Source organism: Zychaea mexicana (assembly GCF_025766255.1).
Source record: "Zychaea mexicana strain RSA 1403 chromosome Unknown BDB00scaffold_10, whole genome shotgun sequence".
In the NCBI taxonomy this organism is placed as follows: Eukaryota; Fungi; Mucoromycota; class Mucoromycetes; order Mucorales; family Lichtheimiaceae; genus Zychaea; species Zychaea mexicana.
This window is the reverse complement of record NW_026516673.1, coordinates 611022-635055: the sequence shown is the minus strand read 5'-3', so window position 1 is coordinate 635055 and position 24034 is coordinate 611022. Positions and strand designations below refer to the sequence as shown.

Genomic DNA, 24034 nt, shown 5'->3' with positions numbered 1-24034 from the left:
CTGACGCTGTCATTTCTGGCTTCTATGAAACCTAAATCAGGTCATGGCTCATCGCTTTCAGAAATGTGATTCTTTGTCTGATGTGCGGTTGTGGGCTCCTGATTCCTGAGCTCTTCTATAAATCTAGCATAAAGGCTACATATCAATAAAAAGAAAGTCAAAGTATCATCCATTTTCCAGTTTACCGATCTGTTTCTCCTCTTCTCCATCTCCATCTTCTTGTTACTATCAAACAATGCAACAGCTGGGTATAATAAGCATCAGCTTTATTACTATCGACGATTGCCTGTTGAAGTGATGCTTATCCGTAATGGATTTCTTGAGAGGACGTTTCTATCGGCTCATTTACCTCATTTGTAGAAGCTTTCCCCGTTGGAGGATCCTTCTAATCAGGTGAAGTATGTAAGAGAGTTTGTGAGGGTACATAATGTGTAGAATAAAAACTACAGATTATCTCTCTTTCGCTTGTCAGTACGAGTGCGGTGCTTTGAAAATTTACAGGTGGATTGAGGAACTACTGTCGATGATTGAGAAGGTTTAGGTATCAGCTGCCGGTAACTTGAGCTCGAATGGGAAGGCAAGTTTAGAACTGGTGGTGGTGGGTATGCTGCTGTTGCTTGGTACTGTTGTGGCAGTGGAAGAGAGTAGCACTGCAAACAATTGTTGTATGGCATATATGGCGATGGTGGTGCAGCGGGAGGACGAGAGTAATAAAGGGGATCATACATCGGTTGATAATAGATACGATGTGTCTGCGTGCTGATGTTGCTCGTTGTTGCTAAAGTTGTTGTAGACGACTGGGCCGTTGCTGCTTGATGTGTAGACGGGTTACTTTCAGAGAAACGGAGGAAATAAAAGCGAATTATCATCAGAAGGTACGACTTCTGCACGTGCTGATGGCATCATATTATTGTCATCCCTTCCAGGCAATTGAAGCTGCAGTTGCATGTCCGACGTTACGTTGTCATTGTTTCGAATTGTTCGTATGGCAAACTGGTTCGTTGTCCAAGCGCTATGATGTGTTTATAAACACTCGACAGTTTTGTAGAAGACATCAACCCCATTCGCATGCTGTTCATTCCACTCCCGAGCAATTCGTTTCCAGGAGATTGAGCTCTGCTTGTCCAGATCATTCGGCATCAAGCTCGCAAACAACATGTATTCCTTAGGTGTGTGGACAGGTGTAACAGCGTATCTCTTTCCAAGCTTCGATGCAATATACATGTACATTTGGCCTTGAGCATTAGTGGTTGATCCCTTGGGTAACGAAATATTCACGCTTAGTTTTTGCGCAAGGAACGGGTCAGAGCGGCGACTTTCAAGGTCATAATCAATATTTTGGATGTTAATATCACCAGCTGAAAGTGCAGGGAAGGAAGCGATACCGAAGGATTCACGAGACATCTTAAGATACAAGGAGTTTTTAACAATGAGTGTCTGGGAAAACTCTCATTATCATTCATGTTAAGCAATGATAGCTTGTCACATATCGTCTGAGTCAATCATAGATCGTAATGCCCAAGATGTGTCTTGCAGTGTCTGTTCTTGGACCCAACCTTTGTATGTCAAAGTTATTAGATATAGTTACTTACGACCTAAAAAGAAAAACGGTCTTACACTGTGTTGCGTACTTACATCAATGTTGTGTCGCAATTTATAGTCAGCCAGCATGCAATCTGTCATTTGTGGTCCTGCACCAAAGGAACCAAACTTCCGTATTATATTCTGATGCACGCCGCCTTCTAGCGAGTTCGTTCCACGGCTACAACAATACATGGGCAGGTTGTGACGATCAACACCAATTTGAAGATATAATGAAATACCGGTTGGATCAGTGGCTTCTCGGGCTCGGATAGCTTCCAAAACGCGTCGGCCTTGCTTCTATGCTTCCTGATTAAAGAGGGCACGTCCAGTTCGCGCGCACTGATGAGGACCATACTCGGCGAAAAAATTATGCACAACAGGTAATAACCCCTCGGGCTGTGGTACACTTCGTCTAACTCTTCATAATACCCAGGCAGAATTTTTCAAAAGCATGTAGTCCCATGACAGCCCTTGGCTTCTTAAATGTCTCTCTACTCGGTCGCGGTCTTCTTTGTTGACAACAAAAATAGCGTCACATAATCGACGGGCAAATTCCTTTGCTAAACCGTGTTTTTTCGAAACCTGGATTATATCCATGAGGTGAAATATATCTTATAATATTCGTGGGTTACGCTTACAGGTGATGCTTTGTGGTCCAGATCGATTCGGCGGTGGCATTTCTGCTAACCGTTGTGCCGCAGCAAAAAGATTTGCTGCTCAACAGCTGGCCACAGTAAAAAAAAATGTTGAGCAGCTTCTTTTTTTTCTTCCTATCTTTTTAGCTTATTAACCATTACATAGGTATTTTGTTTCGACAGTTATCCCAACACTTGTAAGAATGCGAAACAAAACCATTGAGATGACTTTTCTTCACATTATTGCAAGCCTCCATGATTCGTTTGGATAAAGTGTCTTCCTGCAAAAACCTGTGGCGCTTAACCTTACTCTTTGCCACTGCCCAGAAATGCTCTATTGGATAAAGCTCTGGAGAATAAGTAGGAAGGTGCACACATTTGTATCCTCGATACTCAATGTACTTTTATATGTTTCATGTAAGTGAACGGGTGCATTATCCATAACAATATATTGACCTTTCATATGTGGATGTTTGTCCATTTCATCAAGAGTCGTTTTCAAGAAACTATAGTGGCCTGTTACAGTCCCTGAGCTTATATATCCATCGGCCTTTCTCTTCTTTGCAGGTCTCGGCTTTTTTAAACCCACTGTAATCAATCCTGCAACAGAAATAGCGCCCAGTATAGACGTTGTGTTTGCTCTCGTGGTAGGCCTGGTGACAATAGCACGAGCACCTTTTTTTTTGACCAAGCTTGTGAACGTTTCATATCAAAAGCAGACTCGTCAAGAAACACGCAATTCGGCAGAAAGTTCATGTCCGTATTTTCCCATCTACAAACCCAATTGTACCGCTCCTCAATCTTTGCTGGACTGTTTCTCTCAATAGAATGAAAGTCTGCTTTTGCAACGAAAGATTGCATTCGCGTCTCATAAAGTTATTAACAGTGCTGCGTAACACTTTAAGATCATGAAATTGCTTTAATAAATGCTCAGTCACTTCAACAACAGTTGCAGAGGGATTAGCATCAATGAAGTTGATAACAGTCGTTTTATGCTCTTCAGTTAAGATGCACTTTCGACCTGCTTTTTTACAGCTCGCAAAAATCTGTCGGGGCACACATTATACTGGCTAACCCATCTATAAGCTGTTCGAATGTGAATGCCCAACTGCTTTACTGCAGCTGATGCAGTCATACACTTTTCAATCTTTGGATCGAAAAATCTAGCTTTATCCTGGTCTGTGTAACGCACTTATTCTCGTTTTGGTTTTGTCTCCTTCATATGAACAACTTCATTCTTTGGCTTTTCTAATGACATTGGGCAAGTCAGAGATGATTCTTTGGGGACTGCATTTCTCAAGTACTCTGTGTGAGTAGCAATAGTCTAAACAATGAATTCATTCTGATCAACAATGTAGTCCAAGGGCTCAGGACCACCATTCTCATCAATAACATTCCCATGTCCATCTTCATATAACACTCTCTCTATATATTTTTCGGGTGCCAAGAATCACAATGTTTGATTTCTAGGCAAGCGACTTCATTACCAGTGACATTGATTTTGATTGGCTGTGACATTACTTGTTGGAAGCACTGTATACGACAGCGCTTCAGGAAATAAAACATTGCAGCAGCAATTTAATAGCCGCCTAATTTTACACTCCTTTGACTCAACGAAGACATGGATGCATTTGCAGCAGGCTGGAAAAGCGTTTTTGGACTCGTTACAAATGACGACACAGCATTCACAAAGGGGTACATTATATCCTGCTGTGGAGGTGGTCTTGCTCAATTGCGACTATGATCATTGAGGCGACTCTATATAATCCGATAATACTGTAGCAAATGTTAACTGCCTTCATTGTAAGTCGTCAGCTATATAATTTTTATCGCTATGACATTAAGTATGCACTTCGAATGTGCTTGTATCAGCACGACATAGATACGTATATTATAGCCGCACTAGATAACGACTGCTAATTTTTCGTATACAGTAAGACGTGATATGTGTATAGCACATACAGTGCAGTCTAAATAAGCAGGAGTGCCCACAAAAGCAGAAAACGTGGACTTTGACCATGAATTATGCAAATTTCGGGAAGCGATCCCTATATGGGATAGTGGCATTTCGATATGATCCCAGCATGCAAGAATGCAAAGTTTGCAAACTCTCGTGCACTGATCAATTATGTCCCCAATGATGAAAGTGAAATATATATTATGATAGCCCACCAGAAGTAGTAATAGATAATCTTTTTATATTATTAAAAAAAAGGTGCAGATTGGCAAGCATTTTGTACAAGTAATATCTAAAAAGAAAAGTAAAAGGATCATGAATAAGGTTTGCCCTTCTCAGGACTTACAAAAGGTGTGGAGGAAGATAAAAGGTGATGCGGATGTGGGGTAGATTTTTTATATATGAAGAGGAACGGGATGAAGAGAAAATGATATATAAATTATGTGCATGGTTGTATTTTGGTGTGTGTGTGTGTGTTTGTGTGTGTGTTTGTGTGTGCGGCGGGAAAGGGTTTGGTAGTAGAGGTTTAAGTTATAAGGTTATTGGGCTCCCGAAGGAGGAGTTGGAGGATGGGGAGGTGGCGTGGACGTCGGTGTTGGTGTGGCACTCGCAAGAGAAGTGGACGAGTTAAACATCTTCCGGTCGTTAAAGATGTTACCAAACGCTGGTGTAACCGGGGTGACCGTCGACTTGCCATCAAAAGCCAAGGGCGGATCCAAGGGCGTCTTGAGCGTGAATCGATTCCGAGTGATCCGCTGACCTGTGCGGTCGGCTTCCCAGTCCTCCCATTTGCGCATAAGCAGTCGAGATGAGTCGAATTTGCCTTCAGCGTCACCGTGTCCTTTATCCTTCTTTTCACCTTCGACCATACGCGTGGCGCCCCAGGAGAAGTCATCAAAGTGCCAGAACGAGTACAGTGGCAGGACAAAATTCCAAATAGGTAAAGCAATGATATAAACTAGACAAGTAAGATCAAAGTTAGTAGATGCTTCGCAATACGTATACGTATCTGGAAAATGTAAATGATTAGGACTTGGTACTTACTGGCCATCCAGGCAATGTAAATGAGTTTGAACGTAGTAATGGCAATCAGTACACCAGGTAAACCAAGAATACAGATAAGCAGGGCAAGAGATTGCCATTGCGGGCTATCGGATATGGCAGAGGTGACGATCAAGTAAATGGTCATGACAATAGCAGCGGGCAGGACAAGGGCGGCAATCAGATCAACAAAGATGGAGAACTGCATGGACAAGCATGCAATACCACACAGGTCGGACACAAGCACCAATTCCATCAAGTTGTGAATGGTCGAGTTGATCCAACGACGACGCTGCGAAAGGAGCACCTTGAATTCGTCGGGGACAATCGTACGGCAGCGCGCCTGGGGAACAAACATCATTTGTCGCTTGGGGAACGTGCGCAGCATGAGGGTTGACAAGAAACGATCTTCACCAAGAAGGAGCAGGTTCTTTTCGTGCAGTGTGTTGACAACGTTCTGGTTGTATTCGAGGATGATGTCGGGGTTGGCCAAAAGAGGAACCCAGGCACCGTTCTTGGGTGCCTTGATGCGGAACATACTGAAACAACCGGGCAGACAGGTGACGATACCAAACAGCGATTCGAAGGCCTTGGCGTAGTGATGCGAAATGTAGTACTCGAAGACCTGGATGGCTGTAACCCAAGAGGATCGTTTGTTTGCAATGCGCGTTTCACCACAAAGACCCATAATCGTGATATCATTGGCCATTGCTGCGACCATGTACGTCAATGCGTCGGGCAGGACTTTGGTGTCGGCGTCGACCTAAAACAAATGACCACAAGCATAAACATCAGCAAATGCGGCGTGTGAGCACTGGACCACTGAGAAAAGGGAGAGGACTCTGGACCACGCCAAAACTCACCATAAGCACCAATTCAAATTTATCTGGTGTCACTCCCTTCATCAGCCAGGTCAGTTTCCAGAATATCTCGTAATCAAGCTCCGACAAACGATCGTTAAATAAGACGCGTTGGAAGAACGACATGAGAATAAGCTAGCAATGTAGTACAGCATCTCACGTTAGTCCTTGTAATTGTTGCTGCTGCTGCTGCTACTACTACTACTACTACTACTACTACTACTACTACTACTCCTTTAGATGCACACGCTCACTAACCTGAGAGTCACGTTTACCACGGTTGCCTGCCTTGGCACCTTGCTGTTCTTCTTCGGTACCACACTTGACAATAGTGACACAAGGTACGCCCTTATAGTGGCCAGCGTACTAGAAGGCGGGAGATATAAATATTTTAGAGTTTTTGTTTATGACCTTTTTTTTGGGCAGGAAACATACCACTTTCGCCATGTTCAGTTGCTTTTCACCGTCTGCAATAGCAAGGTAAGATGCAGCCTTTGGGTTGGCCATGGCAGGGTCCAAATCCATCATGCTGACCACGATGTCTGGCGTCGACTTTGTCTCGCCTGCACCCGTGATCATACCGTCAGCAATCACAAAGAAGCACTTGTGCTTCTTTGAGTAAGTTGTTTCCGCCAAACTATCCATGGTGGTACGAAGACCATCTTCGCCTTCCGAATAACAAGTGACCAGCATCACCGAGTACAGTTCAGTCGAGACAATGTCCGTCGGGTTGTTTCCAAGGTTGAATGCTGAGCTCTGTTCGCTCTGAGGGCCGCGCGAAGATGATGCGCCCGAGCTGACCGAGGCAGACGAGCCGCGTGCAGCATTCATTGGTCCGTAGTTGTTGTAAGGGCCCGGGATGTGGTTGGCAGGGTCGTCGTTGCCACCCTTGATCGAGCGCCAAGCGAGCCAGTTGGAACGACCGCCGGGCTTGACAAGACGCTTGGAAATGACCCACTGGAAGAGCAGGGCCATCGAGTAGCGCACAGCAATGATGGTGACAATGACAGCAAGCATCATGTTCATGACGATGGTGTTGGCAATACAGCCACCGGACTCGGTTTCCATGTTGCCTACGGTGTATCTTGCCAGGAGACAGTCGCGGGTGGTCTTGCCGCCGCTGTACATGACGGCGAGGGAGCCGTCGTTGCCGCGGGTGGCTCGCAGTGCAGTGTCGATGTCTTCGCCAAAGAACTGGGTGTTCTCGTCAATGTACTTTGTGATGTTGAGTACTAAGAATACATTTTGAGTTAGTGCATATGCAAACGAAAAAAAAAAAATTACAAGAGATTCTCTTATTTTCAGAACTCCGCCAGCGAGAGGGCGGAAGCTGTGGTCTGTTATAAGTATTTACCTATGTCACCCAGGACTACAAGATCAGTCTGTCCGAGAGTGTCAACACCGCCCGGCCTCAAGTCCGCCCATTCGAAGCCAATCGTGCCCGTGGACGACGCAAATGCCTGCAATTCTCGAAGCGACAAGCAGCTGCCGTCCGATGTGGAAATCGAGCCGCCTATTTTTTATTGAGCAGCAAGGTTGCAGAGCATCAGCAGTTTGTCACAATAGCAAACAAAGAGGACAACAATAACAAAGAAATACGCAGACTTACCATAAGGGCTGTCCAATCTGCAGTTGCCTACTGTCGATGCGCTGCCTTGATCAAATCCGGAACAGACGCCTGCGGTATCGCCGTCAAAGATCGAGCCGATTTCCATGTTCTGATAGTCATTGTTGAGCTCCAAGCCTTTCGACGAAAAGAAGCTTTGCAAGTCCTCCATCCTGTAGAATTCTCCAAACACGCGAGGATTGTCATAGTACATTGGTGTCCGCACGCCGTCAAGCACGCTCGAAAACGGCGGGTTCTGTACAGAGTCCGGACACAATGTCTGGTTCAGACCATAAGTGATATACGCCAGTGCACCCATCAGAAGCAGAATGATGTAGCACAAGGCCATCTTTTCACGCCAAGCTTGCTGCATCAGCGCATTGGGTTTCCGAAAGACGACTTTGATACAGCAATTGGGGAAGCAGCACGTCACCAAGAATGCAATCCAGGACCACCAGCTGACAAGCACCTTGGGCTTGATTTCGTCTTCTTCTGGATCAGTAGGGCGTCCCTGGTTGGGCATCGGCGTGTCTAATCCAGCGGCCTGCTGTTGCTGAAGCTTCTGCTGCTGAAGCTGTTGCTGCAGATGCGGAGACATTGGCTGCTGTCCACCGGCATACATGCCAGGAGGTGGCATTGGATTGTTGGCACCAGGTGCCAGTCGGGCACCGGCCGCAGCTCGATGTTGCGATGGTGTTCGGTTGAGCATGCCTTGTCGCGGTCGCTGACGTTCTGGACGAGAGAGGGATCGAGCGCGACTGACGCTCACTCGACGGTACGGCTGGGATTGTTGTTGCATGTTTGCTGGAGGAGCACGCATTGGACGAGATTGCTGGCCCATCATCATACCCGAAGGCGGCGAAGGCATTCGTTGTTGTTGCTGTTGTTGTTGATGTTGTGGATGGTGGTGGTGAGGTTGTGGTTGTGGTTGTGGTGGTAGTGGACGGCTGCTACGGTGATGTTGACTGTGTTGCCTGTAATCGCTCGATCGTCGAGCGTCCTCCATGCGCATTGAGGGACGATTCATTGGCATGCCGGCTTGCGACTGACGGTTGTGCATAGGTGGCCGCGGCGGGCCGACACCGGAATGACGTGGAGGCTGTGGTTGTTGTGGTTGGCCCGGGTGAAAGCCCTGACGAGAAGCGCGAGGATCGTTGGGATATCCTCGAAGCCCCGGTTGGTAGCCGGAGGCCCGATGAGGATTCGACATGTCGAATCAAGCGGAGAGAGAAAAAAAGATAGAGAGAGAGAGAGAGGAAGAGAGGGGAAGAGAGGAAAAAGTGAGGAAAGGGGAAAGAAGAGGATGAGAGATAAGAAAGAGCGTGACAAAGAAGAAGAAAAAAAAGAAGAGGAAGAAGAAGAGGAAAAGAGAGGGAAGCTTTGGTCCTTTCAGAAGGGAATATAGACGGGGCTCGAATCTAATACAGGAAGTATTACGAGACCTATTATAACGCGCTTGACGGACCTGCTTCTGCTTCTGCCACTGTCTAACTTTTTTTTTTCTTATGTGTTGCCCCTGGAAACGGGTGGCTAAATTTTCTTTATTATTATTTTTTTTTTTTGTTCGCTTTTGGTGTAACCACCGCTATTTTTGGTTCCCATGTCGACTCGACGCACACCAGCAGATTCGGCCATTCCGTCATCCCTCCTTCTTCCTGCCTCGTTGCCACGTTCGAGTCCTTTGGGCTGAACAGAGAGGCTCAGCAGCAGCCCGTCGACACCCATTGGTCGGAGCCAGTGATGCCCAGAAACATAGGCGATCAGCTCTGAGCCAGAAAAACAGAATGCTGGTCGATCGGTTTCAGTTATTTTTGAATGGGAACGATAAAAAAGGAAAGTCGATAATAATTTTTTTTTCTTCGTCTTCTTTTGAGCGCACAAAGCAAATAGGAGAACGCAATACATTGTGTAAGATGCATGAGCTGTGTGCTGTAGTCCACAGAGAGGGTGTGTGGCCCAAGCGACAAACAAGTGGGAGCGGCGGCTATTCGGCTAAGCAGAACCTTTTGGGAGTGTGTGTTGTGGTGTGTATAAATATGGCAGCATGCGAAGCGTTTTTTGTGGTTTTTTTTTGGGTGCCCTCTGTCTTTTTTAGGGACCTGCGAGCGGGCGATCGACTGGTGTTGTTCTTTTTTCGTTATCCGCGCAACTAGCGGGTTTCGGTAGTAGGCACAAGACTTGACAGTTGGTTGGAGCACTCCAATGACCCAGAGATAAAGGCAGTCGAATCAAATTAACAGAGGAATGATAGGTCGTAATGTGTGGTATAGCAGCGGTACTCGCTCTGAATGCAATGTCTTTATTTCTGTAATGGCACCTCGACGACTCGGTTGCCCATCTTGACGACCACCTTGGATACCATGTGGCTAACGGTAGTGAGGTCATCTACCGCTAATGTCGGGATTCTTCCGACTGCAGCTTCCAGAGGCGCGGACGTCAAGCTCCATGCAATGCTAGCATGGAAGCGCGCGGGCTAATGCGTCGCCATTACGTAATTTTAGTAATCTTGCAGCTCCTTTCATAATAAAAAAAACAGCCACACATGCAAGTAATATAAATGCACAGCAGATAAACAAAACACGTATGCACAACATTACCTTGTAGAACACCGGCTGCCCAAATTTCTCCATGACCTTGTCGACCGCCCTGAGCAGGGACTGAAGCTGGTTTGCGTTTTGTGTGACATCAGCCTAGGAAACACACATATCATCCACCCAATCAAAGTAAGCTCTTTACCTCATTGTACCCCGCTCCAACTTCGACAGTGACAAAAGACCGCGTTTTTTCGTCGTTCGTCAATACGGACACATCGGCAAAGGTGATACAGAAGCTTTGGGTTTGTATTTGGAGGTAACCATGAGTTGCTTAGCTTCTTTCATTCATTGCGAAGATTATTGCTTGTGTTTCAGGAAAACGCGTACCTGCTCTGTGCGATGCTGTCACGAATATTCTGTGCAAACGTATCAAGCTGATGCTCCTTCAGGAACACGCATCTACTCAGACTAACATGCAGCATCTCGTCCTCTTCTTGCTGGATCATTGAGTGTATGTCGTCTGTTATGGTTGGGCCAACAATCTGCTTGACTTCCTCAGTAACTGGCACTAACAAACCAAATTTCAAAAAATATCATTCCCCATCAATAAATTGGCCCCTTTGGAATTTGATAAGCTGCCGCAAACATACCTTGGACATAAACATGTGTAGCCCAGCTATTTGCAGTATGCGGCTTTGTCCGTTTCCTTCCTTGATGCTTGACAGGATCTTCTGCTTTGGTGGACGCTATTGCATCTCGCTAATGAGTCAAATCTTCTCTCTTTCTCTTTGCCGGAATTCCCTTTCTCGCACACGCTCGAATCTAACAGATCTTCTTGACTTTACCTGGTGAAAAAAAGCCTGGCAATGCCGGCATTGAGCTTGATCTAATGTAATAAAGTCAATTCCTGTGTCAAAAAAGCTTAGATCTATGAAATCATGCTTACTGTTGTTGTTCGGTATCCGAGGAGCCTTCTGAGTCGCTGCTACTTTCATACGCTGTAATTGGGAGCATGTTGTATTATAAGAAAGAGTAAGTATCAATTTTTTTCTGAGATCCATATTTTCGTATCATTTATGCACACACAGCATCATTGTCGGCCAATCTTTTCGCGCACACCCTGACTGATTGAATGTCTGCTGGATACAGATCATTGATAACCCACTACTATTGCTGTTATACACAGCAGCCTGATGTAGCAAAAGGGAGCAGTGACTTATCTAATGTCGGCTTGACATTTCTTCCGCTACACGGCTCACTATTCCGGTAGCAACCGATCGCCGACGCCCAATTTGTGCAAAAGGAGCTACATCATATTACTTTAAAGTGTTCCTCCAGCACTGGCGCTAAGCCCATTTTGCTTGTACTCACCCATGAGTTGATGGAATCAAAGTATTATTAGTACACCTACAAAGAGACATTTTACTCGGCTAGCACCCAAGACCATAGTGTCCAAGAACGTAAATAGCATTCTACTGCTATCAATACTTTCGTTGCATAAATTAGCTCAGCGTGTGAGCGTATGTATGTATATGCTGGTGGGACGACGTTCGGAAAAAAAAAACAACAAGTTTATAGCTTGGCGTTTTGGAGAACGTATCAGCGGATGAACCTGGATATGGACCGTTGTTGGGCATAAGGCTGTATTGAAATAACACTGGATGCTTTCTGTCTTTCGACTATGATTGATTACCCATCCAACAATCTTGATTTCTGTGTATTCCAGCTGCTGCCGCAGCGTTGTTCGGATTCTGTAAAACGTCATGCTAATACTCTTCAGCAGTGGAGCTTATCTCTATACATGACAACCTCCATTTTATCTCGTGGTAATTCAGTACGTAAGCAATGATCTACTGATCCAAGCCATTTTGTACAACCAGCATTCACAAAAACAAGCCATGCCGTCGGTGGCGCAAGACAAATTCTTAATGCTACATCTTCCAAACCATTGTTTTTCTTTATTATCCATCAATACGTATTCTTCCGTATGCTGTGGACAGATGAAGAAGCCGAAAGATGAATAAATAAGATGGTGAGCTCCCCAAGAGAAACTTTATTGAAAATAGTGATATAGCGATAGTACATTTCATTTTCTTTCTTTTTCCAGGAGCTTGGTGTACAAAAAGATCCTCACAACGTTGTGCACCACCAAAATATCTAGTCATTGACGTCGTCCCGTAGATCATATTTCAACCAATGCTAGTTACTCAGCCACCGACTGCTTTGTGTAAAACATGACCATGTACGTCAATCCTTGAAAAACGGATAGTCAGTTTAAACGATCTGTCAGATTCCTTCTAGGAACTTGAGGTTGTACCTTGAGGCTTCATATATTAGCATCTGTGCTTACTAACTTGATCATTATTTTACCCGCGTCCATTTTTACGGGGAATCTGAGCGTTCTCTTCTCGCAGACTATTAGCCGCTACGTAAATTTCATTTAGTATCTATAAATCTCTACACAAAATATAAACAACCTTGTTGATCATTCTCTAATAAAGCTCATCTGCAAATACAACTTTGTAAAACCGGCTGTGGATTCCTGTTCATGTTAACCGAAAATTGGGTATAATGCTTATCAGCGTAACATTGATAATTTTCCATTTCTTGCCACTATCCACCTTGCAAAAATCGCACTGAACATATAATCAATTGCTGACTATGGAGTAGTAAGTCGCATGTTCAGCTTCAATTTGGAAAATAGCAACCATCATGTAGCATTTAATGGCATCGGCTAGCTCGTTGAACACCAATTTCACACATACAGTAATGCCAAAAATCCGATTGTTTATTGAGTACAGTTAAATTATGAGGGCCCAAAATGTAATAATTAATAGTTTTCGAAACGCATCCCATAAAAAGGAAACCCGTATTTACTGCCACTGTGGTGATAGTGATGTATATATACTGCAAGGGCAAAACATGTGTTTTTAGTATACAAACAATCTTTAGGTCTCTGCTGACGGTGCCATTTATCTTGTTATAACGGCACTGAGAAACGAAAATGTGCAGTTCCACAGAATAATGAGAGATAAGAAGCACCCGCAAGACTGGGTCTAGTCAGAAGACTAGCTGGCAGTAATACAGCGATTTTATTCTCAATCATCGTAGTACTTAAACATACGTACATAACGATAGGGCGCTGTTACAGTGTTGTACATTTTAAGAGCCAAGCCGATGAACTTTAACACTGTGTTTCGAATAAGTAAGGATCCGTTTATGCTTATACTAAAGAATGCCAGCACTAAATGAGCCAAGTGACGACTGTGTGAAGCAGCAAGCATTTAATTTTATGTAAACAACACGGGTCTTTTTCCCGCGCGCATCAGCATGATAAATGGAAGCAAGACATCCAAAACAGTGGTGCATGCAGTAGGTAATTGGACGTGAACTAAAACACCAACAGTTCACACAAGGTGAAAATAAATATTATGCACTTGGACAACCTTTTATTACTAACAAGCGAAGAAAAAAAAAATAAGAAAGATTGATACAAGTGAATGCGTCGATAATCAAAGAAGCTACTTTGAAGGAGGGTTGACGAGAGTGTCTAAGAAGCTGTAGACAACTGGTTTCTTCTTTGGCCAACTTGCGGGGTCGGCGCCAATGACCGTGATCAGATTCGCATAGTCCAGAGGCTTCACATATGTAAGAAAGTCGCGAATGCGTGCTTTTCCGGGAGTATCAACATTCTTGATCACATCGCGAGCAGTTGGACCAATTTTCCAGAGCACCATGTAGCGTTGGTAGAAAAGAGAAATAGCACGTCTGGCCAAGTCGATGTCGTCAGCACGCTTCTGTTCTTCACTTTTAGGGGTCGAGGTGTCAGTGCGTGGATGTTTTTTGATGATAGCAGCCCATTCGTTTGCTCTCTGCTGGATAGCGCCAGCATCGGTACGATCAATGCCCTTGTACCATTCATAGACCTCCAAGAGATGGGCACGCATTTCCGGAGAACCGAGTTCGCGCATGAGTTCGACGATCATTTGGGTCACTTGCACACGGCCCTTTTCTGAGAGAGCCTGTTTGTCGTTGTTTCTGCCGAAAGGGAAACCGAAGCTGTCGACAAGTGAGATAAAGGTGAATGCCGTTACATTGTTACTGCTTGATTCGCACAAGAAGTTCTGGATGTATTTCTTGTACTGTGGCTCGACGTTTCCAAAGAGAATGTTGTATGTTGTTGAGAATTTGTCCCATGGAACGACAACATCCTTGCCAAGGAGCTTCCAAAAGTCATAGGCGTCGACGGACATGATTGGTTCAAACATGGAAATCGTCAGTGCCGGGGTGCTGGGCACATTCTGCAAGAAGAGTGCATTGAGAAGTCGGCGCAGTTTGGCGGTCTCTTCTTTCAAGTAATCAATGTGTGTTTGACGTTGGACTTCGTTGTACGTATAGTTGGCCGTCGTAAATTGTTCATGGCGCTGGTTTGCGTGGTTGACTAAGCGGACAATGTCCTTGAGAATCTGCTTGTATCCGCTCTCGAGCGCCTTGTTGACCAGCTCACCATTGCGGTGCTGCCATAACTGATGCTTCAAATGTACGTCATTGGCAAGAATCGGCTCGATGATGTAAATGCCGAGATCGCAATGGGCTGCGAACAGGAACGATTCGAGAATGACTTGATTCGAAGGTTCAGGTTTCTTTTGGAGTTCAACAGGGACGCTGTGTAAAAACGTAAGGATATCGGTGAAGGGGGCGGGTGTCTGGACCATAACCCGAAAATATGTTTAACTGAGAGTTGTGATAGAGCATAATTGTTAGTTACTCGCGGGTATAGGGTTTGTCATACACTGTGACAGTATTAGAATATGATCTTTACCAGAAAGTGAGGGAAAGAGAAAGTATTAAACCCAGTTCATAAGTGGAAAAGTATCCTTTATTTATATTCTCGCGGCGTCGTACGACTGAACGGTGCATGCTTCAAAGTGGCGCAAATGAATGTTGCGTCGTAGTGCGTAATTTGATTTTGCATATGCTACATTTATAAGGGTGACAGATCCTTTAACATCCAAGCTCCTTCGAAACGATTTCATGGTGTATTGCATGATGAGTGATATTGTTGATGCGCATCGAGTGCCACTAACTACGATGACTTTACGTACTTTTATGATACTGTACATGCCTCTAATTTCCACCACAGGCTTTTAAAAAATGTTAGAGCCAAATGCTACAAAATGCGCATCAAAGCACACATTCATTGGGCTGTCGCAGCAGAAGGGTTACTTCCATGTCGTCATTGAGGACAATGATGGTAAAACGATATACAAACATGGTCAAACATCCGACGACATGCTGCAGTTAAAACTGAATTTCAAAAGCTCACATCATGCATTCTGTCTATTATTACCAGTAGCCAAGAAAAACTTACCTTACATGCATCCTTTCACCGTACCTGTTTCATGTTACAAAGATTCATATATCGCTCCATATGATGTAAAACAACTACTACCTTGCTGTCAACTGGCTTTAATGTTCATTCTCACATGATGGATCAAGTTACTATGACAGCATTATAAAGACTCCCCTACCATATAAAGAAGTATAAAGGAAGCAATTCTAAAATGGAATAGCTAAAATTATCATTGGTGCACATCACCAGCACCAGCAGAGTATGCCTTAAATTTGTCTTAACCCATCCGATGACCTCCGCTCCGCAGCGGAATAAATGTGATCCCAGCTGTCAACTCTTCGGTAGCTTTGATCCTCTAGATCAAATATATCATCATTGTAAGTTTGAATGATCCTTGAGCTTGTTGTTGTCAGAGAGACCAGTATTTGTTTTAGGAGATAAAAGCATTTGATATCATGATGATGCTGTAATGGGGGATCGTTTTCTTTCCACTACCATTCGATGCACCAGCTTTTCTTTACTACTGACAGCTGGACCTTTACTTCAAAACTTTCAATGGAACGAGTGCGTTCCTTCAAACCCCCGCGTTTGCTCAGCATTTAAAATATTTCTTACATCCGTTCGGAACAAACTGGTGTCTAAGAAGTTTTGTGGTACATACTTTTAAAAACAATGTCCAGGATTGCCGTCTCTAAGGTGCCACAAACCAGAAAAAAGGTTTCGCTCGTGTTACTGAATTAGGCTATTTGGAGAAAACTTGTAATCTCGAAAGACTAAGTAACAAGCGTCTCACTGCCGTTTTATCGACATTTTCTTCATAGCAACAACAAGATCATTAGACTGCGTGAAGTGAAGCTCATTCTATCATATCCCAGGTCGCAACCTTTTTCTTTTTTCAAAAGGAAGCTTAAAACCAGCTATAAATTTAAAAGCGAAATCCTGTTGTTAGGATAAGCAATTTCCATAGAGTGTGTGCACACTTTGCAAACATCACGAAGAAAGGGCCAGAACCACGCATTTTTTGCGTATTCAAGAGAGTGTGCTCAAAGGAAGGAGAGTGTTATCACAGCACCAAAGGGTTTTTTGGCTTTGAAATTTCGGCCCATTATGTCATTATTGCTCAAGGTTTTCCAAGTAACCCCAAACATAGGGGTGAAAGAGCCTTTTTTTTCTCGTTACAATTCGTCGATTCCGGAAAGAGACTATTACAGTCTGATTATCTGAATGGCGCTTTCTTTTCTAAGAAATAAAATTATTTTCTACTACAATTGCAAATGTGCTTTTTTTATTCGTCCTTCTACATGGAATCAAAGTGAAAAGTAAAAACCTTATATTAACAACGAGGCGCGGGATCACTTGTTATCATTAGCCACAAATAAACCTAATCTTAGAAAAGAAGGATTTTTAAGAAAGGGTACTCATTATTTGTTTATGGTGCGTCGACATAATAGTTGTTGAGTTTTCAATAACAAATATGCACGTTAATGCTAAGCAATAAATCGCACAATGCGAACTCGATGCAATTAATTTATCCGTTATGAATTATAATATAGTGCCAAGATATATGTGATCATTGTATTCTTCAGTAGCACCAAATGTCCTGTACCAGCCGTGTGTTATCAGACAGCAAAGCAAACAATGAAAGCGTGTCACGTTGGGATAAGTTGGTGTGAAAAAAAAGGAACTCATTGGCCAGCGAGATTACCTACTTCAAGAAGGACAAAACACCCATGAAACATACAGTCATATAGAATCATTTCACAAAGAGAAAAGTACTCATAGTTTGATCGTAAAAGTTTAAAAATTGGCGAGAATAAGTGTGCTTCATTAAACTACTCTCAGGACAACCGCACCACATTATTATGATTGTGTATTTTGTACTTTCTTCTCGTAGCCATTGCCTTTCGCGCCGCCCTTGTATTACGTAAAAGTAGTATTAAGTAATCGGTAGAAGAAGCAGACAAATAATCAGTAAACAGTAGTGGTACTCTACGAGGAAGCATCTATTAATCGCAGGGAGGGACTAGGACGTTCAATCCAACGTCAACACAGGTTAGTTGATGTTCGGATCTCAAAGGTTTATTATACTACTAAAAGTTGTGTTTTTGTAAAATTTTACAGTGTCTTGGACGGATATGTATGCTCAAAACAGATTGAAGGAGCATGTTAAATTGAAAAGGTCGTGAATTGACACAGGGAAAAAGGTTCTTTATAATAATGCGTTCCTTTTGCGTTTATCAGGTCATAAACATATCATAATAGTATATGAGGCATTTAAAGAACAAACAAATTTGCTTCTACCTGGTGTCAGAACTAGCGCTTATCAATGATATCCGCAGCTCCTGGGCTAGTATATCAACTTTCAGGCACAGAACACCTGTAGAACCTTTTTTCCTTGCTTCTGTTTTTGTCGCTGATTTCTGCGGCGACAGTTCAGGTACTACATCTGCCACAAAAGTAAGCGGAGCTGCCTTGCAGTTGTGAAACATTCATGCACTGCTTGGAAACGACACCCAAGACAATGACAGGCAACTTCTTTAAGTTCGAAAACTTCTTTATAGCTCTTTTTGATGAAAGGTGCACAGTAGCAATATCATAAGAGATTAGATGACGTCACAGCGGGGCTGAATTTTAGTGACGTGTTTTTTTAGCGCGTATTTTCCAGTGTGTGCTCTGCACCTTCACCTGCAAAAAAGTGCTTGCTCTGCACCAAATCAACATCTCACAAAGTGTACAGGACAGCAATCAACAGTTGTAGCCCGCAAACGACAACAAGTATGTATAAAGAGATTTCGTAGCTTTAGCAATTGTTAGCACTTTTGAAATAGAAACAAACGTTAATCATTATGGCATTTACTTTCGTCTTCAAGCATTTACAACTGGCTTTTTTTGCAATAGAAGCCCGGTTTGCTCGAAACATTGCCATTGAGCTTTGCTTCACACAAGAGCCTTCCGAAAGTCTGGGGTACGACTCAAACTGCCCCTGATCAACGTTAAAAAACGTTAGGTAAGAGACGCAGAACACTTTTTGAATGGTTGTTTTCTCTTCAATCTTAATTTTTCGTAAATTCTGATAACACGTTCTTAATGACATTTTTTTTCTTTCTTTTTCATAATTGCAGGCACGCGATGCTGCTTGGGATCACTTCTTCTCTCCCTTTTACTTTTTCTTTTAGGGCATCTCATGTCAGCAGACTGCCCAAAGTGTGCAGCAAGTGTGCGGGTTTGAGGGTTGGCCGCCTTTGGATCCGCTGTGCATGGCGGGCTGATATGAGCATGCCTAGTGGTCCTAAACCGTAACCGGCTCCAAGTATATGCCCTCTGCGAGTATTCAGAGTAAGCGAGGACGAATCCCTACTTGTCCGGCGACCAGTGGCTGCGAAGCCTTTCTTTGTATCTGATTACCAAGAGCTCCAAGTGTGGCTAGTCCTGCATCTCTGACCGTGGCTGGCTGCTCCTGGGGCATTCTTACACCATCAAGGGAACCTTCTGCTGTTTGAGTTACTCGCGCAGTTGTGTACTCCCAAGTGGGTTTGTGGACGCTGGGGAAGGGCTTGCCTCTCAGTTTGGAACTCTCTCTGCGATCTTTGTTTATTATATTCACCTTTTTTTTACACCCTCTTCTTCTTGAACGATGACGCGGTCCCGAGCAGCGGCGCGTCTTTAATTGCGAGGGCTGTTGTCTGGTGACTTATCAACGAAGAGAGCAGGTATCATGGAAAATGGGGAGGGTGGATGGAGTGGGATGATATGTAGTTAGACAAAAATTACGCTTGCGTGGTTTTCTCTTTTTCGTGTAGTAGCAGGAGCCGCACCTTTCGACAAGTGTTACGTTTGGCTGGACAGCGAAAAGTTGATGTGTACTGGGCCGCCATGCTGGCGAACGCGAGGCTAGCTAAATCCGTGTCGTTAAAGTAAGCGTGTGTGCCGAGTAGTGGATGGGGTGCGGGGTAGTGTGGGCTAACATGTTCCTCATTGTGAAATCAGAAGTGATTGACTATTCCTTGATAATGTAGGCGCTTGATACTTAATGCTTCCACGTCGTCAAAAAATAAATGTTTATAACTTGATGCTCTTTGAAATTTTCAAAAGCCGTGGAAAAGCCTTCAAAGACTTCTGAAGGCTTTTATAAACAATAAACTACCATCTTGGATTTTCATACGCGTGCTTGATGTTGCCTTGTTTTTACACGATACGTTCATCTTGTTTATTATATGTATATTAAAGTGGTCGAATGAATCACATACATTGACAAAAGACATACTATCAGAATGTTTTGTTTCTTTAGAACATTGTAAAAGTGGAAGGTGAGCGATAGTGTCGATCAGGACAAAGGTCCTTAGCTCTTTTGAGCGCGCGGATATGCTTATCTGGATAATCTGGCTTTTTATAAGTCCCCAGTGTCACGGAAAGCGTGTATCTAAGCTATCGGTCCCTCTTGTCTCGGATCAGGTGCCTGCCCATCTCTACTGGTTGATACAATTCAATTCATCAGCTGCCTGAGACATATCGTTGTCTTGATCGAAGAAAAAAGAAGATGCGATTCTTGATGTGGTGCAGTCTAAAGGATATCGTAAGAGCAGCGATGTCTCTACGTCCCACCAATGGATGAATCTTAGTCAGGTTAACTCCTGACGTTCAGACACAGGGTCTGTTAAAGAAAAATTGCAAGAGTGATGGGGATATCTCTTGATTAAAGCAGTCGGTTGAAGATTACATACTAGCGAAAATATGAAGGGTATCGCTAAATAGTTGCGAGCAGAAATAGATTGTGGTTTTTTGGGAAAGAGGGTCTTTATTACAACTTATCACGTAGCCAATTCGAGTTCAATATCAAAGAACTATATGGATCGCACAATAATTGGACTATCTGCTCATTTTTTATTGACAACAACGTGTATTCAAAAATAAATTGCTATACGTAAAGCAATAAAGTAATGAAACTGCTGACTATGTAGTGATACGAAAACTCTTGGTTAAGCCATAAAAGAGCAGTAATGCTTTACTGATCTGTGTCAACTCGGTAATCTCAAAGTCGCTATGATACAGTCATGTTTCAGATCTGAGTCAGTGGAGTGATGTACCGTTCTCTCTCTTGCAACTCACTAAGAACGTTCTGTAGAACGACATATTATCTTTTATTACAAGATGACAGCAGCCTAGACCAAGCAAAATATCCTGACAGTCAAAAACATATCATGATGTGCTGTTGATGGAGCACATTATTTATTTAATTATATTTTCACAAGGACGTGTTTTTTAAAAATTAACAATAAATATGGTATCGTGAATACAAGAAGAATTGAACGGAAAGGAATTGGAACATCTACAATATAAATGATGGTGTGGAGGGGTAGTAGTATATATTGGCTATTAGTTTCGTGTGCGAGAAAATGAAATTGAAAAATGGAATACAGGAGTATACAGATACTACTGCTGATGCTGCTACAAAGCGTAACGAAAGTCTGGATGTCTATCGCCAATTTGGCCTGGATCAGTATATTTAGCAAGCTCGCGCTCCTTTTCTTCTACCGTCATTGCGTCTCGCCTTTTGTTGATCCGTTTAAGTATTATTCGTAAAGCCAAAATCATAAATGATTGGAGAACGACAACACAAATGGCAATGGTATGTCCTTTGCGATAATTTGGTGGATCGAAATAAATCTGGCCACCGAGTGCATTACCAATAGCATGGATGGTGTAGATAACTCCGGAGGCAACCGCACGACGAGTAAGACCAGAAAAGTTGCTGGTGTACCAAGCTGATCGGATGGAATTGTCCATTCGCTAATAATGATAATGATGAGATTCCTGCGTTAGTGTTATCAATACAAAAAAAATGACCCTCTTTCTGTTCTTTACCGTGGATGCTACTAAGATACAGGTGCCGATATAACGTGGCCAGACGTGCTGATTGGGTATAAACATAATCATAAAAAACGCAACAACAGCAATGGCATTCGCCAGCAGTAAGAAGTATGCTCTTTCAAACACTCGATCTATAGATATGCGTTTCTTACAATTAGTGATAACAAGTTAAGCATGGCATAATTTCCATTCAATCAGTAAGTATGTATGCATACCTGAGTAATAAGAGGAGACCAGAATGAAAACACAAGCTAAAACGTAAGGTGGGGTTGTCAAGGCCTGAGACACATCAGGCTGCCAGTCTCCCATACCGTCAATGATGGAAGGTAGTGCCAACTTTACGCCTGATCCAGAGATGCCGGTGAGGCAGTAAAGGACTGCAAAGTAATATGCCTTCCAGTCCGTCAGCACCGTTCTAACTTGAGACCAGGACCACGAATGATCATGTGCGGCTCCCTGATCTGTATGAAATAGGGCATAGTGTACTTAGAGAAATCGTCGCTGATATGGCTCTTGGATAACCATACTGTACAAATCTGTAATCTCTTACCAATTTTTAATCGTTTAATCTCTAATTCCCGCTCTTCTTCCTTGAGAAATTTGGCTGTTTCTGGCTTGTCCGGAATTTGGAAGAACGCATAGACTGCAAGTACGATAGCGGGTGAACCAAATATTAAACACATCCTAATACATACAATAGTTTATAATAAAGGGTTGGAAGTCTGGTTTTCTCACATTTTATACTGAAACCACCTTTTACATACCATTGCCAGGTATTCAATGAGTTTGTAGGTATGTGACTAACACCGAACGCAATTAATCCCACAGAGGCACCTCCCAGAGTCGTAACCACCGCCGTATACCCTACTCGTTGAGCGAGTTCGTTTCTCTTGTACCAGAGCGAGATATAGTACCTGTGATTTTATATGCTGCTACGTCAGTTTTAAGATTCTCACACAAAGAACTCAGCATTAATCTGTGTGTGACACCCTACTTTTGAACTGGGCTATACACTATTAAGCATAATCAAGAAAATGTTAGAGAACCTCACTCTTGTAGGAGCAAAGAGAAGGTAGCAGATGCATCTTTACCTGCTTCAGATGCACCCATGATGATTCGACATATGAGAAATCCAGGAAAGTCTGTAGCCGCGGCAGTTGACATGCCCAGCACGCCCCAGGAACTAGAAAATTACACACAGTTGTGGCTGCTGTCAATCGCCCAATGTAGCACAAACAAGTGGCTTTCGTCTCTCTGGCACATGGAAGACTACTTACAATATAAGAATCGTCAGAAAAAGCGACGGACGCCATCTGCGGAAGAGAATGGTAATGGGTATATTGAGAATGACGAAAGCAAAATAATATGCTGAGAGGCACCACCGGTACTGCCCTTCGGTCATGGAGAGATCTTCCAGAAGACCACCTAATTTAGCATTGGATACGACCAGACTATAATAATAATGCGAATCATCAGTCAACAGCTTGGTTGTTCATGCAATGACACCTCCCCCACCCCAAGCCAGAAGAATATCATGATAGTATGTGGCAGGAAGAGGGAATCAAACGGCGCTAGGAATTTCTGGAAAATCCAACTTACTGCCCATAGCGTGCCACTAATTCGGCAAGAAGAAGTACGGGCATGACATGAAGATCTACTTTTCTGGATACCATGATCCGTGTTGACATAAGCCCATTGTTTGATGCGTTACTGTCGCGTCAGTCTCTTCTTCTTTTCATCTTGTTGTGTTCGTTGCCCTTACCGTCGGACCTTATACTCAGCCTCGAAGGTATAAGGATCAACTTCGTCTCTAAATCCAAGTGATGCGGCGTCGTCGTTGTCATTGTTGTTTTGCTGGCTTGGTCCGTCATGTTTTTTCTCGTTGACAACATTTTTATCTTCTGGTGGTTTCTCCATGATGACTGCCCGAGCACAAGATCGATACGACGATGGTTATGTATTCTTTATTTTGTAATAGCAGTTGAGGCAAAGCAGAGCAAGAAGTAAAAAAGAACAGACGAAAGAAAGAAAAAAAACAAAGTTGAAAGGAAAAGAGCCTGTTGCCCTTTTTACTCTTTGCCCATCACGAGAAAGATGCCGTTTACGCCCCTTTCTTCGGAGCTCTGCACTTTCCTTTTATTGATTTCCTTTTTGCCTTTTTTCGGAGAAGTTTTACTGCTTGAAACCACAAATATAGCCGTCATGGCAGCTGGAAACAACCGATGCTATAACGAGTCTGCACATGCTTCTTGTCAATCCGTTCTGTGGACGTTACCAGGGCAACATCGCGGCCTCACTTGAAGGGCAGAAGGAGGAAGAAGTAGTAGTAGAACAAGTGCCGTTTTGTCTGTAGACAAAAGAGGTACTTCTTTTTTTAACTCTTTGATGTACAAAAATATGGGATTGTGCCACCGATCAGTTTTTATTTGCACCAGAAAGAGGTGAGATAAGCGAGCAATTTGAATCATTGAAGACTGGGTTCATTGTTTGTCTCAAAGAAGAGAAAAAAAAAAGCTCCGCATGGAACGTGCTTCATAATTTGCTGGATTTTCGGTTAATCGGTGGCAGTCAATTATTTGGAATTACGGGAACAAAT

The 24034-nt window shown here is 43.4% G+C and overlaps 5 protein-coding genes across 5 annotated transcripts; 1 reads left to right on the top strand and 4 right to left on the bottom strand.

Moving 5' to 3' along the window:
- Positions 1-4390: 4390 nt before the first annotated feature.
- BDB00DRAFT_952005 (chitin synthase) lies at positions 4391-8482 on the bottom strand (the record flags this gene model as incomplete). Its single annotated transcript, XM_053129596.1, has 8 exons — positions 4391-5134; positions 5221-5980; positions 6081-6212; positions 6336-6443; positions 6513-7309; positions 7432-7590; positions 7687-8214; positions 8353-8482. The coding sequence occupies 8 exons, from the start codon at positions 8480-8482 to the stop codon at positions 4716-4718; spliced, it is 3033 nt and encodes a 1010-aa protein (XP_052983585.1). The 3' UTR covers positions 4391-4715.
- A 703-nt stretch (positions 8483-9185) lies between these two features.
- BDB00DRAFT_805980 (uncharacterized protein) lies at positions 9186-10158 on the top strand (the record flags this gene model as incomplete). The annotated part of the gene is made up of 2 exons (XM_053122228.1): positions 9186-9848; positions 9935-10158. One exon carries the CDS (start codon positions 9189-9191, stop codon positions 9834-9836), a length of 648 nt encoding a protein of 215 aa, XP_052983584.1. The 3' UTR covers positions 9837-9848; positions 9935-10158.
- On the bottom strand, positions 9983-11231 carry BDB00DRAFT_785029 (U6 snRNA phosphodiesterase Usb1; the record flags this gene model as incomplete). Its single annotated transcript, XM_053120512.1, has 7 exons — positions 9983-10156; positions 10281-10373; positions 10420-10513; positions 10605-10785; positions 10868-10963; positions 11063-11103; positions 11164-11231. The coding sequence occupies 7 exons, from the start codon at positions 11229-11231 to the stop codon at positions 9983-9985; spliced, it is 747 nt and encodes a 248-aa protein (XP_052983583.1).
- A 2388-nt stretch (positions 11232-13619) lies between these two features.
- On the bottom strand, positions 13620-15182 carry BDB00DRAFT_24203 (uncharacterized protein). Its single transcript, XM_053116627.1, has 2 exons — positions 15040-15182; positions 13620-14951 (listed from the first exon to the last, which is right to left on the bottom strand). Exon 2 carries the CDS (start codon positions 14930-14932, stop codon positions 13739-13741), a length of 1194 nt encoding a protein of 397 aa, XP_052983582.1. The 5' UTR covers positions 14933-14951; positions 15040-15182; the 3' UTR covers positions 13620-13738.
- Positions 15183-20772: 5590 nt separating this feature from the next.
- BDB00DRAFT_24153 (major facilitator superfamily domain-containing protein) lies at positions 20773-23491 on the bottom strand. Its single transcript, XM_053116624.1, has 9 exons — positions 23038-23491; positions 22716-22889; positions 22530-22621; positions 22433-22451; positions 22203-22352; positions 21989-22122; positions 21654-21899; positions 21433-21569; positions 20773-21357 (listed from the first exon to the last, which is right to left on the bottom strand). The coding sequence occupies exons 1-9, from the start codon at positions 23124-23126 to the stop codon at positions 21016-21018; spliced, it is 1383 nt and encodes a 460-aa protein (XP_052983581.1). The 5' UTR covers positions 23127-23491; the 3' UTR covers positions 20773-21015.
- Positions 23492-24034: the final 543 nt, after the last annotated feature.